We start from the raw sequence: 13,700 nt of genomic DNA, 5'->3' as shown, positions 1-13,700 counted from the left end.
TAAATCTTTCATCTCAAACTCATTTTTCAAGTAATTGGCAGTTTTAGTAAGCTCTTCTGGAGTGCCAATAAGATTTAGATCATCAACATATACTGCCACAATTGCAAAACCCTCATCTGTTCTTTTTATAAAAACGCATGGACAAATAACATTATTTGTGTATTCTTCTTTTAACAAATATTCATTAAGACGATTGTACCACATGCGACCAGATTGCTTTAATCCATATAAGAATTTATGCAGTTTTATTGATAACATAGCCTTGGGCGCTTCACCATTTTCTTTCGATAGTTTGAATCCTTCAGGCACTTTTATATATATATCACTATCAAGTGAACCATAAAGATAAGCAGTTACAACATCCATAAGTCGCATATCAAGAGTTTCTGATACTGCTAAACTGATTAGGAATCGTAAAGTAGTGGCATCCATCACAGGTGAATATGTTTCCTCATAGTCAATTCCAGGTCTCTGCGAGAAACCTTGGGCTACGAGTCGGGCCTTGTATCTTACAATTTCACCATTTTCATTTCTCTTTCGTACAAAAACCCATCTGTATCCTACTGGGATTACATTTTCAGGTGTTCGTACTACAGATCCAAACACTTTATGTTTTTCTAGTGAGTCTAATTCAGTTTGTATGGCCTTCTTCCACTTTGGCCAATCATCTCTTTGTTGACAATCCTTAATGGATTGTGGTTCTGGGTCTTCATTATGTATGATGTCAAGGGCGACATTTAGGGCAAAGACATTGTCAACAATTGTGTTATTTCGATCCCACAATTTTCGAGATGATATATAATTTATTGAAATCTCATTATTTTCATGAGAATTTGATTCTTCAGGAATAATATTATCCAAGTTTGGTTCATTGATCTCTCTTACTATATCATCCAAGATTTCTTCTTCGGGAGCTTTTGAATTTTCTTTCTCTTGTACCTTTCTTTTTCGAGGTACAATATCCTTTGAACCAATTGGTCGACCATGCTTCTGGCGTATTTTAGATTCATTTGCAGGTTGAATAATAGCTGGTCCTACGGGGACATCAATTTTTACAGGGGTATTCTCTGCATGTATATGTGACTTTGTCACATTCTTTGTATTAACAAAAGCATCGAGCAATTGATTTGCAATTCTTTGCAAGTGAATGATTCTTTCAACTTCTTGCTCACATTGATTATTTCGAGGATCATAATGAGATAGTGTTTTCTCATTCCAACAAATCTTTTGTTGTTCTTCGGGACACAACTTTATTTCTCCTAGATTTGGAAATTCCAATTCATCGAAGTGGCAATCTGCAAATCTCGCAGTAAACAAATCTCCTGTTAAAGGTTCCAAAAATCTAATAATAGATGGTGAATCATATCCCACATAAATCCCAAGTCTACGTTGTGGGCCCATTTTGGTTCGCTGTGTAGGTGGGAGAGGGACTTGTACTGCACAACCAAATACTCGAAGGTGAGAAACATCAGGCTCTCGATCATAAGCAAGTTGTAAGGGTGAGTATTGATGATAATTAGTTGGCCTTATACGAATCAATGATGCAGCATGTAATATGGCATGTCCCCACACAGATGATGGAAGTTTGGTTCTCATCAATAATGGTCTAGCAATTAATTGCAAACGCTTAATAAATGACTCTGCTAAGCCATTTTGTGTATGGACATGGGCAACCGAATGCTCAACTGAAATCCCTATTGACATACAATAGTCATTAAATGTCTGCGATTTAAATTCAGCAGCATTATCAAGACGAATTGTCTTGATTGAGTGATCTGGGAATTGAGCTCGTAATTTAATAATTTGCGCAAGTAATCTAGCAAAAGCTATATTTCGAGTTGAAAGCAAACTAACATGTGACCATCTAGTAGACGCATCAATCAATACCATGAATTATCGAAATGGTCCACATGGTGGGTGTATAGGTCCACAAATATCCCCATGAATTCTCTCCAAGAAGGTTGGTATTTCAACATCAATCTTTGTAGGGAAATGTCTTATAATTAGTTTGCCTTGTGAGCAAGCTACACATGGATAATCATTGTGTAAAAGAATCTTCTGGTTCTTTAGAGAGTGTCCATGTGAGTTAATTATTATTCTGCGCATCATTGTTGCCCCAGGGTGACCAAGTCGATCATGCCATAATTTGAAGCTCTGTTGGTCAACAAACTTCTGGTTTGTGACAATGTTTGCTTCGACTGTTTTTATTGTTGTAAAATACATTCCAGAAGAAAGTGCACATAATTTTTCTTTTATCTGCTTCTGGCCAGATATAATAGATGTTATGCAAAGGTATTCGAAATTATTTTCATTTAATGTTTCAATATGGTATCCATTTCGGCGGATGTCTTTAAAGCTAAGCAAATTTCTACTGGATTTGCTCGCATATAGATACTTTTCAATATATAGGCTTGTATTATTTGGTAAAATGATTTTTGCCTTTCCATAACCTTCAATAATTTTTGATGCACCCGATATTGTTGTAACATTATTTTCAGCTAATGTTAACTCCAAAAAATACCTTTTATTTTGAAGAATGGTATGTGTTGTACCACTATCCACTAAGCATTCATCCTGACATTTCATCGTTAATCTAAAATAAAAATATAATTCAATAAGCTAAATTCAATAAATAATGTGTAAAGCTTTCAAAGGAAATATTTTATTGAATAATGAAAACATTTATTGAATAACAAAATAAACTTTCATGACAAATCCTAAACATGAACTGAACATCAAAATAAAAACGAAACCACGATAACCTAATAAACAATAGAAATTCAAAGTAGGAACAAGAACAATGAAAGTAATTATTTATTATTTTCTAACACACCACCACCAATCAAATTATCTATATTTCCATCTGGATTAGCAAAGAAATCAGAGACGTCCAAGTGAGTTATATCAATTGGATCATCATTGTCCACAAAATTTATCTCCATTTTTTCATTTTCCTTGATTGATTTTTGGTATAGATCCACAAGATGTTTTGTCGTACGACAGGTACGAGACCAATGCCCTTCCATTCCACATCTATAACATTTTTCTTCATATACTTTGGAACTCTTCTCCTTTGCTTCTTCGTTATTGGAATTCCACTGCTGGTGGCTTGTTTTATGTTTCTTTCCATTTTGTTGCTGATAGTATCTTCTTTGGCCACGCCCACGCCCACGTCCACGCCCACGCCCACGCCCACGCCCACGTCCACGTCCACGTCCACGTCCACGTCCACGTCCATTGTTATGATTTTGAGTGAAATTAGCATTCGCTTCAGGAAATGCAATTTCATATTCTTCAGGAAATGTAGTTCCATTTGTTTCAGGAAATGGTGTGGATCCAGTTGGGCGCATTTGGTGATTTTTCATGAGCAGCTCATTGTTTTGTTCAGCAACTAGTAAGCATGAGATGAGTTCATAGTACCTTTGAAATCCAAGTTCACGATATTGCTGCTGCAGGAGCACGTTTGATGCATGAAAAGTGGATAATGTTTTTTCTAACATGTCTTGATCAGTGACTTTCTCTCCACAAAGTATCAGTGTGGAACTAGTCTTGAATAATGCAGAGTTATAGTCACTTACGGACATAAAATCTTGTAACCGTAGGTGCATCCATTCATATCGGGCTCTTGGGAGAATTACAGTTCGTTGATGGTCAAATCTTTCTTTTAGATTTTTCCAAAGCTCTCGTGGCTCTTTCACAGTGAGATATTCGATTTTCAACCCATCATTGAGGCGATGACGATGAAAAATAAGTGCCTTTGCACGGTCCTGCTGGGACATTTCATTTCCTTTTTTTATTGTATATCCTAAATTCATAGAGATAAGGTGGACCTCGGCATCCAAAATCCATGAATAATAATTTTTTTCCAGTCAAATCAAGTGCTTCAAATTCAAGTTTGGTAATGTTCGCCATTGCAACTTAAAAAAAAATTATATAATTAGAATCATGACATAAATAGAGTAAAATTGCATTACTATTATTGAAAATAAATATTATAACAAATTATGCATGTTACTACTTTTACTATGTAATTTTGAAATTATGTTATTCTATTTGTTAAACTAACATCGATGCAGGTGTACATTGAGATGTGCTCAATTAATAATTTATGTATCTATTACAAATTGCACTAATTACAAATTGTAGCATTATAAACTAAAGAAAAAAAATAAAACTCTTTTATGCACAATTATTCTAAATACGTAAAACAAATATCACAGAATCCTGCCCAACTTCGTAAACAAGCCATATATTTCTTGAAAAGGAAAAAATCCAACACTTTGGACTTAAAGAAATTATAATAAAATTTATGTCTTAAAAAAAATTACTCCCACACCTAGAATTTCTCACACCACTGCTACGGTTGTGAATAATTATTATTATCATTTTTTTGGTCCAATTGATATCAAAAATAGTGTTGTGATTGACTCAAAAATTATCATAAAACTAGTAAATACTAGTATTCACACAATATTTTAGCGACTATTTAAATCATCAAAATCCAAATGATATAAATCTTAAATAAGCAATCCAAGATATGAAAAAAACTTAAATCAAAACAACAATACATTTATAATCAATATTCTTCAAGAATATTGTCGAAACATATGATAGTTATCTAAATTCTTCAGGAATATGATAACATTATATTTTATATCAATATTATTCATAGATATTGATAGATCTTTATGATTTTAGATCAAGATTCTTCGGGAATATTGATAAATCTTTTTCATCTATATTTTATTCATAGATCTATCAATATCTTCAACATAAAGTTGTGTTGTGCTATTTCAGGAGCATCAACATAAAATTAAAAGTTGTGCTTCTTCAGGAGCATCAATATAAATCTATAATTTGTGCTGCTTCGGGAGCATCACTATTAAATCTAAATATTGTGCTTCTTCAAGAGCATTCATACAAGAATAAGAATAAATTATTTATAAATTTTACCTTGAAGAGCACTCGTGCTGATAACGTTTTGTGAATAATAGAGAATATAGAGAAGAGATAATGATTTTTTTGTGTGCTTTATTCATCATTGGAGACCTCTATTTATAGAGTAGATTTACAGAACTTGAATAAGTAACAATATCAATAATCATCTATAATATCTTTTCTATAATACTATCTTTTCTATAATACTTCCCCTTAGATGATTATTGATATTGTTACCTATTCAAGTTCTGTAAATTTACTCTATAAATAGAGGTCTCCAATGATGAATAAAACACACAAAAAAATCATTCTCTCTTTTCTATATTCTCTACTATTCACAACAATATCATTAATTTGTGGAATAATGACTATGGTCAAAAGCCATTAATAAAAAAAAAATTCAATTATTCTAGATTATATGGATTTTATTTAGTATAATTTTTTTACGACAATTGAATTTTTTTCTAAATTATTATGGACTAAAGAGGGTGTATTCAATGTAGGAGATTTATTGATTTTTAATGTCATTTGTAAATTTTAAAAGTTTAGAAGTATTCAATCAATACTTTTGCATACTCTATAGAAATCTGGTGCTATTCAAAATAGACTTTGATTTTAAAAAGTCGAGTGATATTCAATATTGACTTTTAAAAACTCTATAAAAGTATAGAGGTATTCAAATTTTCAATAAACTTTTAATAAATTCATGAAATTCATTAACATACAAACATTAAAGCCTAAGTTAAAATCATAAATTGTCAAAAATTATATTTTGTTCAACCCAATGATTTGGATGGATTTTTAAAACTTATAACTTATACACAAGCTATTTATTTCTCTCTTCATCGCTTCACATCACCTCTCTTTTTATCTTCTCTCCTCTCGACTATCTATATAACTCTATCAAATTTTCGAAATGTACCTCTATATATATTTTTATCTTCTTTTTCAAACTTTTCATTTTTTGGATTTTTTTCATTGAATAATTTTTTTATTTCAATATCACAAGAAATTTTGAATTCTAAATTTGATTTTGTGATTTTTATTTATGATTTATATAAATTAATGTAATATTTAATAATAGTAAAAGATGATCTAAAAAATGTTGTTTAATTCTTAATAATTGAATAGTCTCGCAACAACCATGATTTTTTAAATTCTTTTTAACATTTTCAATTAATATATAAGTTATGCTATTTTTATACAAAATTATATCCACACAATGATAAATAATATTCTTTTCACATGTATATTATCAATTCAAAAATAAGGTTACTGATTAATTAATCGATGTATTTTTAAAAATTTACAAACATACATACAAACCCACATATATACACATATTATGATTAAATGATTTAGCTTTTAAAATAAGAAAATTTATTTATTAATATAAATATTGAAAAAATATTTCAAACTTAACATGTTATACCAGGGGTTTTTTTAAAAAAATAATATATTTTTTAAAAATATATATTAAAATATTGCAGATTTTAAAACATTGTGAAAATATTATAATTCGGACAATGTGTCGCGGATTCTTAGAGTACGTGACATTGCCCTTAACTTTTAAAAAAAAAATTAGAATCCGGAATTTGAAACTCCGGATTGTAATATTTTCACAATGTTTTAAAATATGCAATATTTTAATATATACTTTTGAAAAATATATTATTTTAAAAAAAACACGTTATATAAGTCAATTAATTATTAGTTTATAATATTTTATAATTAAGTACAAAATTTATAAAATTCTATTAAATTATTTTACAAAAGTCAATAAAAATCTTGCAAAAAAATCTATATGAATTCACATAGATCTAATTATAAATCTATGAGATTATCAAATTGATAAAAGTCTATCATTTGAAAAATTTATTAAAAATAATAAAAAGAATAATACACCCCACTAAAATAGTAAATTATTAATTACATAATTATTTGAAATAAATTACAAATAAATAAAATCTATAAATTTTGCCAATTTAATTATGTGTACGTTGGAGATAAATGAATCTATACATAAATCTCTTCTTCATTCTGTCGTCTCCGGTGGCGATACCTTCCTTAATCCAATCTCCGCCGCGGCAACCGCCTTTCCGCCTCTGTGAATCAGATCAATAATTGGGCTGATAGATCACTTCTCCACCGAGAAATGAGTAACGGCGAGCTCCTCCAAATCGAACCACTCGAACTTCAATTCCCTTGTAATTAACGTATTTATCGCCCAGTGTGTTTCTGTTTTTTGTTTGTCTTGTAAGTTCTAGGGGAATGTTTTCTTTTGGGGTCAGTGGAAAGTAGGTTGATTTGAATATTTGATTATGTTGTTTTAGATCTGTGCGTTAGATTTTTCCCCGTTATGCCTAATCTTGATGTCGTTGGTTAATATTTGTATTTTTAACTTTTGTGGTTCGTGACAGTCGAATTGAAGAAGCAGATCTCATGTTCCTTGCAGTTATCGAACAAATCCGATAATCATGTTGCCTTCAAGGTATAATATTTGTTTATTCAATTGGGTATAATGTGTTCGTAATCCGCTGTTATAGGAAATGGAAATGTAGTGGAGATATTTTGTCTCCGGTGGAGGAAATCTATGATTTTTTTATCTTTCATGTTTTGTTCTGTTATTTATCTGGATATTCAGGTTAAGACCACAAATCCAAAGAAGTACTGCGTAAGGCCGAATACTGGAACGGTGGTGCCACATTCTTCTTGTGATGTGATAGGTCTCCCTCGCTCACTTGTATATTTAAATTCAACTTTGTGCACGTGGAATCCTTTAATTTGAAGTTTTTACTAAATTGGATTCCGGGAATTTGAAAATAAGAGGCATTATTTTAATTCAGTGAGAGCGTGAGAAATTAATGATTATTAGAGTATTGCATCGATTATTGTTTTGCCATCAGTTACTATGCAAGTCCAGAAGGAGGCTCCCCCGGATCTCCAGTGCAGGGACAAATTTCTCCTTCAAAGTGTAGTGGTGAACCCTGGAGTCACAGCAAAGGATATTACTCCTGAAATGGTAACTTTTTGTCAATTTTGCTTTCCACATGCTTAAAGTTGTGGACATTTGATAATGTTTTTATTTGTGTGCATGATAGTTCAACAAAGAATCAGGGAATCAGGTTGATGAATGCAAGTTGAGGGTTTCCTATGTTCCACCACCACAGCCACCTTCACCAGTTCGAGAGGGATCAGAGGAAGGCTCCTCACCTAGGGCATCAGTATCAGATAATGTGACTGTAAACCAGACTCCGGAATTCAATGCTGTGAGTCCTTGATTCCTATGCAGCATAATATGCACTTTCGATCACAAGAAATTTGTTAAGGTATTGACAGACATTTATTAATATCTTGCAGGGGTCAAAAGCATTTGATCAGTCTCAGGACGGCGCGTCTGAGGTTTATACCCAATAACTTTCTGTTTTTCACTTTTCCATATACTTTTCGAATAGTTGGAGTGGTTTTGCATGTAGACAAGATTATTACATTTGTTCAAGTGTTTCCAATGAATTTGGCCCGCCCATTTTTTAAACTGCGGTATTTAGTTGTCCAGAATTTGACATTTTAACACATTTTTTGAGGTTTGGCTTCTTATGCTGGGTTTAAAGTCCGATAGGATCGAGAATTTTTTCCATGAAAATCAATTTTTTATTTTAGAAAAGTTTGGTTGAACTTTTACTCTTAAAAAAATTCATTAAAAAGCTGGAAAATAGGGCTTTTGTAGTTTGTGCAACGGCTTCTTTTTTTAAAATTTTTAAGCAAAATGCTTTTATATCTGAGCTCGTTCTTAGTTGTGAATGATTGGTATTGATATGCTATCTGTTCTGAGTAAAGACGGTATGCACTTGATTTCTTGGATGAAAAAGATATGGATAAGTTTGCCGTGCAAGGACGCGGACATGGCCTAAAACTTATTGGTTATTTGACAGGACCAAACCATGGAATCATTCTCTCAGCATAAAAAAATGGCCCTTTTAATGATTGATTGTTCAAAGGTGGTTAGATTTGTTGCAAGATACTAAACTGTTGATGGATTGACAAATGGGGCCATTTTTTATAGAAGAAGGACCAATCTATGGTTTAACATGATTATAGGTTGGCCATTCTTAAACTATATCCAGTGCCCACTTTAATATCATCATTAAGTAAACAGATATGTAAAGAAAAATTCACCGAGGTTATATAAGAGGTCGAACATAGAAACTTGAGATGGGAGAATAATGTCTTTATGCTCATTTGCTGGTTTGAATCAATCTTTATGAGCCTTGAAGCAGTGTGGAGACTGTTATATTTTCATTCATTTCACTTTCCTTGTTCTGGAGCAGCCAGCTCATGTGACAATTGACAGATCATTGTGATATTGTAAAAAAATAATGTCTGTTGTTGGTGATTAGTTTTTGCTTCGGCTGCAGGTAAAGTACCTGATAAATAAACTGACAGAGGAGAAAAGTTCAGCTATTCTGCAAAATAACAAGCTTCAGCAGGAATTGGTACGCCCTTACTATCCTCTTTGTGATTCCTGGGCACCTCACTTAGTCGCTTCTGCTTAGAGTAGCCATTTACTTTAAATTAATCTCATGGTCTCATCTAAAACCAAGTGATGAAAGGAAAATCAGCTTGTATTTATTTTTCCTTGTGTGGACAACATCTTGTGCAACTAAAAACTACCACTCATAAAGCACAATATAATTTAATGTCCTTTCAAGGGTCCTACATGTTTTTATTCATTCGGGTATGACAACATTCTTTTACAAGGTAAACTAGGTTTCATATCCCCCTCATCCCTGGAAAAGTACTAATCTGTTTGGATCTCCTGTGACATCGAGCACTTGCTGTCAAAAGCTGAACATCAATCAAGAACATATCTTTTATTGAGCTTTTTGCCAAGTGCGTATCCATCAATACTCTCCAATGACTGTTCTCATTAAATAAAGTGACGCACTATAGTCCCCTCCAACCAAAGCTTAAATAGTGAAATGCTGGACAAGATACAGCTCAATGCAAAACTCTAGCGTGTGGCCTTCTATTCTATTATATGTCTCCTTCAATCGAAGTGGTGGGATAAGAATATGAAAATCACTGTCCCTATGGAGTTATGATGATTGAACATTGAACACATATGAATTCTTGTTTTCACATTTTCATCTGTATAATAACTCAAAGTACAGCCAGTAATGATGATGTACTTTGGCACAGCACTAGATGTGATTCAAGGCTTATTGAACTTTTGGTTTCACAACTCAGATTTCTTAGTAAATAAATTTATTGATGTGATTTGATGCATTATTTATAGTATGTTGGCAGGCAGTTTTTAATGGTTGATTTAATTAAACTAGAAGTTCTAGAGGCAACAACCACCAAATGGGCTTGAGGCGAATTCCCATATACCGCAAAATCTTATTATGACGTGTCCCCGTTTAAACCACATGCTTGGAACAATGAAATTTACCCATACTTCAACTCATTCATTATGAATTCGTATCGTATTGGTTTTTACACAGGAGCTGTTGAGACGTCAAGGTAAACGATCCCATGGTGGTATTCCTTTGATGTATGTTGCCATAGTTGGTTTGATTGGCATCCTCTTGGGGTATCTTCTGAAGAAAACTTGAGTAATGGCACTCCGCCCTGTATGTCTCGTTTAGATTATTTTCACTTGTTTGCTTGTTCACAAGTTCAGAACATTGAAGACAAAATTGTTACCAAGGAGCCTTTGTATTCTGTTTTGCTGTTGTAGTCTAGTGTGACTGTAAAAATTATACCTAAATTGGGTTTTATTTATATTTTTTGGGTAATCGCTAGGAATGCATTCGTATGTGACTAATTGCTTCTCCAACATGGTTTTTTTTTCCCCTGTAATTTAAGAGAGTGCGATTATTCAACATCTTGGCATAGCTTCCATTTGCCTTTGTTTCTTCTTTTTATTTACTTGTCTGGGACATTTTTGTCGATTTAAAATTGCTTATATTTTTTCCACGCCTAGGATTCAGGCTTCAAAAAAGAAAAATCATACAATAATATATGTTAATATTTATATATGATTTTTACGTTTTATAATCGATCAAATTTTAGACCCTAAAATGTCATTAAATAAATAGTCTCTGCAGCAAATAACTAATTACGTCATTTGTCCAATTAGCTCTACTAATGATGAAAATGTCAAAGTCTTATGATCACGTGCACAAATGGATACAAAGTACTAGGAGAAATATAAATAGAAGGAAGAAATATAAAAAATTATTTTTTCATATATGTTAATGATTATTAAAAGATTTGTATATATGAGTATAATTTTTTTTGTTCTTAAAATATGATATATCTCTCTCTCTCTCTAACAATTATACCAAAAAATAAATTTAGTATATTAAAATTCAAATATATATCAAAATATAATATATTAAATTTGATACTAAAATTACCACTAAGAAAATATTTCTGCAAAACGGCAACATTTTGAATTTTAATGAAGCTCATCATTGTTTTTAGGCTAATTTCGAGAAAAATACATTTGTATGTGATTTATTTAAAATTCAGTATCCATCAGTTTTTTTTTTTCTTGTGTTTTAATATCTAACAAAAGTCCAACTTACTTTTTACTCCATGTTTCATGCATTTTTACCTTTTTACCATTTTTAATTAGTAAAAAATTGTATAAATCCCTATTATTATTGGTCATCTTCTCTTTCCACTCTTCCTTTTCGATGTATTTGGATGACATTTACATTTAATTTAAATATTTTTTTATTTTAAAAAAACAAATTCGCAACTAAACATTGAACTTTTTGAAGTACTTAGTTTTACTTGCGAAATATTTAATTTCAATTTTAAAATACTTGATTTAGTAAATTAGATACTCAAAATGGGTATTAAAATACTTGATATTCGAATATGCAACGCAAGTTCACCAAGTGCTCGCATTTCCATCCAAGATCCATTTGGATGACATGTTCATTTTATTTAATTATTTTTTTTATTTTTTTGAAAAATAAATTCACAGCTAAGTATTGAACTTTTTCAAGTACTTAGTTTTACTTGCGAAATACCTAATTTCAGTTTTAAAATACTTGATTTGGTAAATGAGATACTCAGAATGGGTATTAAAATACTGGATATTCCAATATGCAACGTAAGTTCACCAAGTGCTCGCATTTCCATCCAAGATGCATTTGGATGACAAGTTCATTTCATTTAATTATTATTTTTATTGTTAAAAAAACATATTTGTAACTAAGTATTGAACTTTTTTGAGTACTTAGTTTTACTTGCGAAATACCTTATTTCAATTTTAAAAGATTTGATTTGGTAAATAAGATACTCAAAATAGATATTAAAAAAATATTTCAAAATGATTTATGTACAATGCAATTCCATTTCATGCAGCAGATAGTGGTCCATACTACCAAGCAATGATTAATACCATCGCAAATGTTGGACCTGGAGTACAAGGTCCTTCGGGACGTCAAATAGGTGGTGTTTTCCTGGAAGAGGAGGTCGAAGATATCACTATATATTTGAATACATTAAAATCCAAATGGCCAAAATATGGATGTACAATAATGTGTGATGGTTGGAGCACACGCAATAAGAAGAGACCGCAAGTCAACTATTTCTATTGAGAAATTTTCACTACAAAGTGTGAAAAAACTAAGTTAATTATAAAATTTTTCTATTTTAATTGATGTTAAATAATTTGTAACATCACTTTATATAAGATTTGATGGTTATTATTAGTCCATCACTCTAAATTGATTCAAATTTGTGTCCGCACATATATATCCAATCGAAAATATTTTAATGTTTTAATTAATTAAATACAAATAACTTTTAATAGTATATTTAATTTTTGATATGATTGGAAATATTTTAAATATAATGACGATATAAATTGTGTTCAATAAATTGTTAATAAAATTTTAAAAATATTTAAATTTCTTATTTACATCAAATATTCTATTTAAATGATATTTATTTTAATTTTTTTATTTCTAAATATTTTCCAAAAATTTTAAATTTTTATATATTTATAATATTTTTTTTAAATACTCGTTCCGCGAAATTTCATTGTAACTGAAACGGTAGCATCCGTTCCGATTTCTGCGACCGCGACAGCGAACCATGGCTTACATGCTTCGACCATCGATCGCCTGATAATAAAGTTTCATTTAGCTTCACGTAGCGCGTTAGCAGTATGATTTCCGGTAAAAAGATGTCAAGGATCACTGTGGGTATGTTGTAGGAAGTTAGCAGAGACACTCGGATCATCTTTGGAGGATTCCAATTCAGAGCTCCAACAAAAAAGAAGCCAGTGGAGAAGAAGGGTAGTTTTTGGGCTAGTCGTAGGATTATCATGATCTAATTTCTTTTAGATTTTCAAAGTCAACCCTATTCAAATTCTACATATAATAATTAATATTATAATTTTTTTTTAAAAAACAAAACAAAACTCTACTACCACAAATTTCACTAAGATTTTACAACTATTAATTTTTTAAAAATTAAATTTTTTATTTTTAAAATTAATTCTTATAAACTTTTAAAACAATCATCTCTAAAATTTCAAATTTTATTATAATATTTAGATACAAATTAACTACTTAACCAAAAAAAAAAGTTCAATATATATTCACGAGATGCGGCATATATAGGGTTCTAGTTATATATGATCAAACAAGGTCTTAATGATGAAATATTTTCCGTTTTTATGAAATAATCTATACCATTTTATGTTTTTTTTTTAAATTAGAAGAAGAGATTACCAA

General features: G+C 31.0%; 1 protein-coding gene across 1 annotated transcript; it reads left to right on the top strand.

Annotated features, from left to right (window-relative positions):
- Nucleotides 1-6,957: 6,957 nt before the first annotated feature.
- On the top strand, nt 6,958-10,753 carry LOC142546826 (vesicle-associated protein 1-2-like). Its single transcript, XM_075654773.1, has 8 exons — nt 6,958-7,145; nt 7,359-7,429; nt 7,583-7,664; nt 7,845-7,960; nt 8,040-8,207; nt 8,299-8,340; nt 9,354-9,431; nt 10,443-10,753. The coding sequence occupies exons 1-8, from the start codon at nt 7,094-7,096 to the stop codon at nt 10,551-10,553; spliced, it is 720 nt and encodes a 239-aa protein (XP_075510888.1). The 5' UTR covers nt 6,958-7,093; the 3' UTR covers nt 10,554-10,753.
- Nucleotides 10,754-13,700: the final 2,947 nt, after the last annotated feature.

Source organism: Primulina tabacum, chromosome 5, assembly GCF_025594145.1.
Source record: "Primulina tabacum isolate GXHZ01 chromosome 5, ASM2559414v2, whole genome shotgun sequence".
Classification (NCBI taxonomy): domain Eukaryota; kingdom Viridiplantae; phylum Streptophyta; class Magnoliopsida; order Lamiales; family Gesneriaceae; genus Primulina; species Primulina tabacum.
This window is presented reverse-complemented; position numbering and strand designations above follow the sequence as displayed.

What these genes read in the sequence shown, in the direction of transcription:
- LOC142546826 (XM_075654773.1), top strand. Translation starts at nt 7,094, where the DNA reads ATGAGTAACGGCGAGCTCCTCCAAATCGAACCACTCGAACTTCAATTC. An exon ending in ATAATCATGTTGCCTTCAAG is followed by an intron (nt 7,430 to 7,582) that starts GTATAATATTTG and finishes CTGGATATTCAG; the next exon opens with GTTAAGACCACAAATCCAAA. An exon ending in AGGATATTACTCCTGAAATG is followed by an intron (nt 7,961 to 8,039) that starts GTAACTTTTTGT and finishes TGTGCATGATAG; the next exon opens with TTCAACAAAGAATCAGGGAA.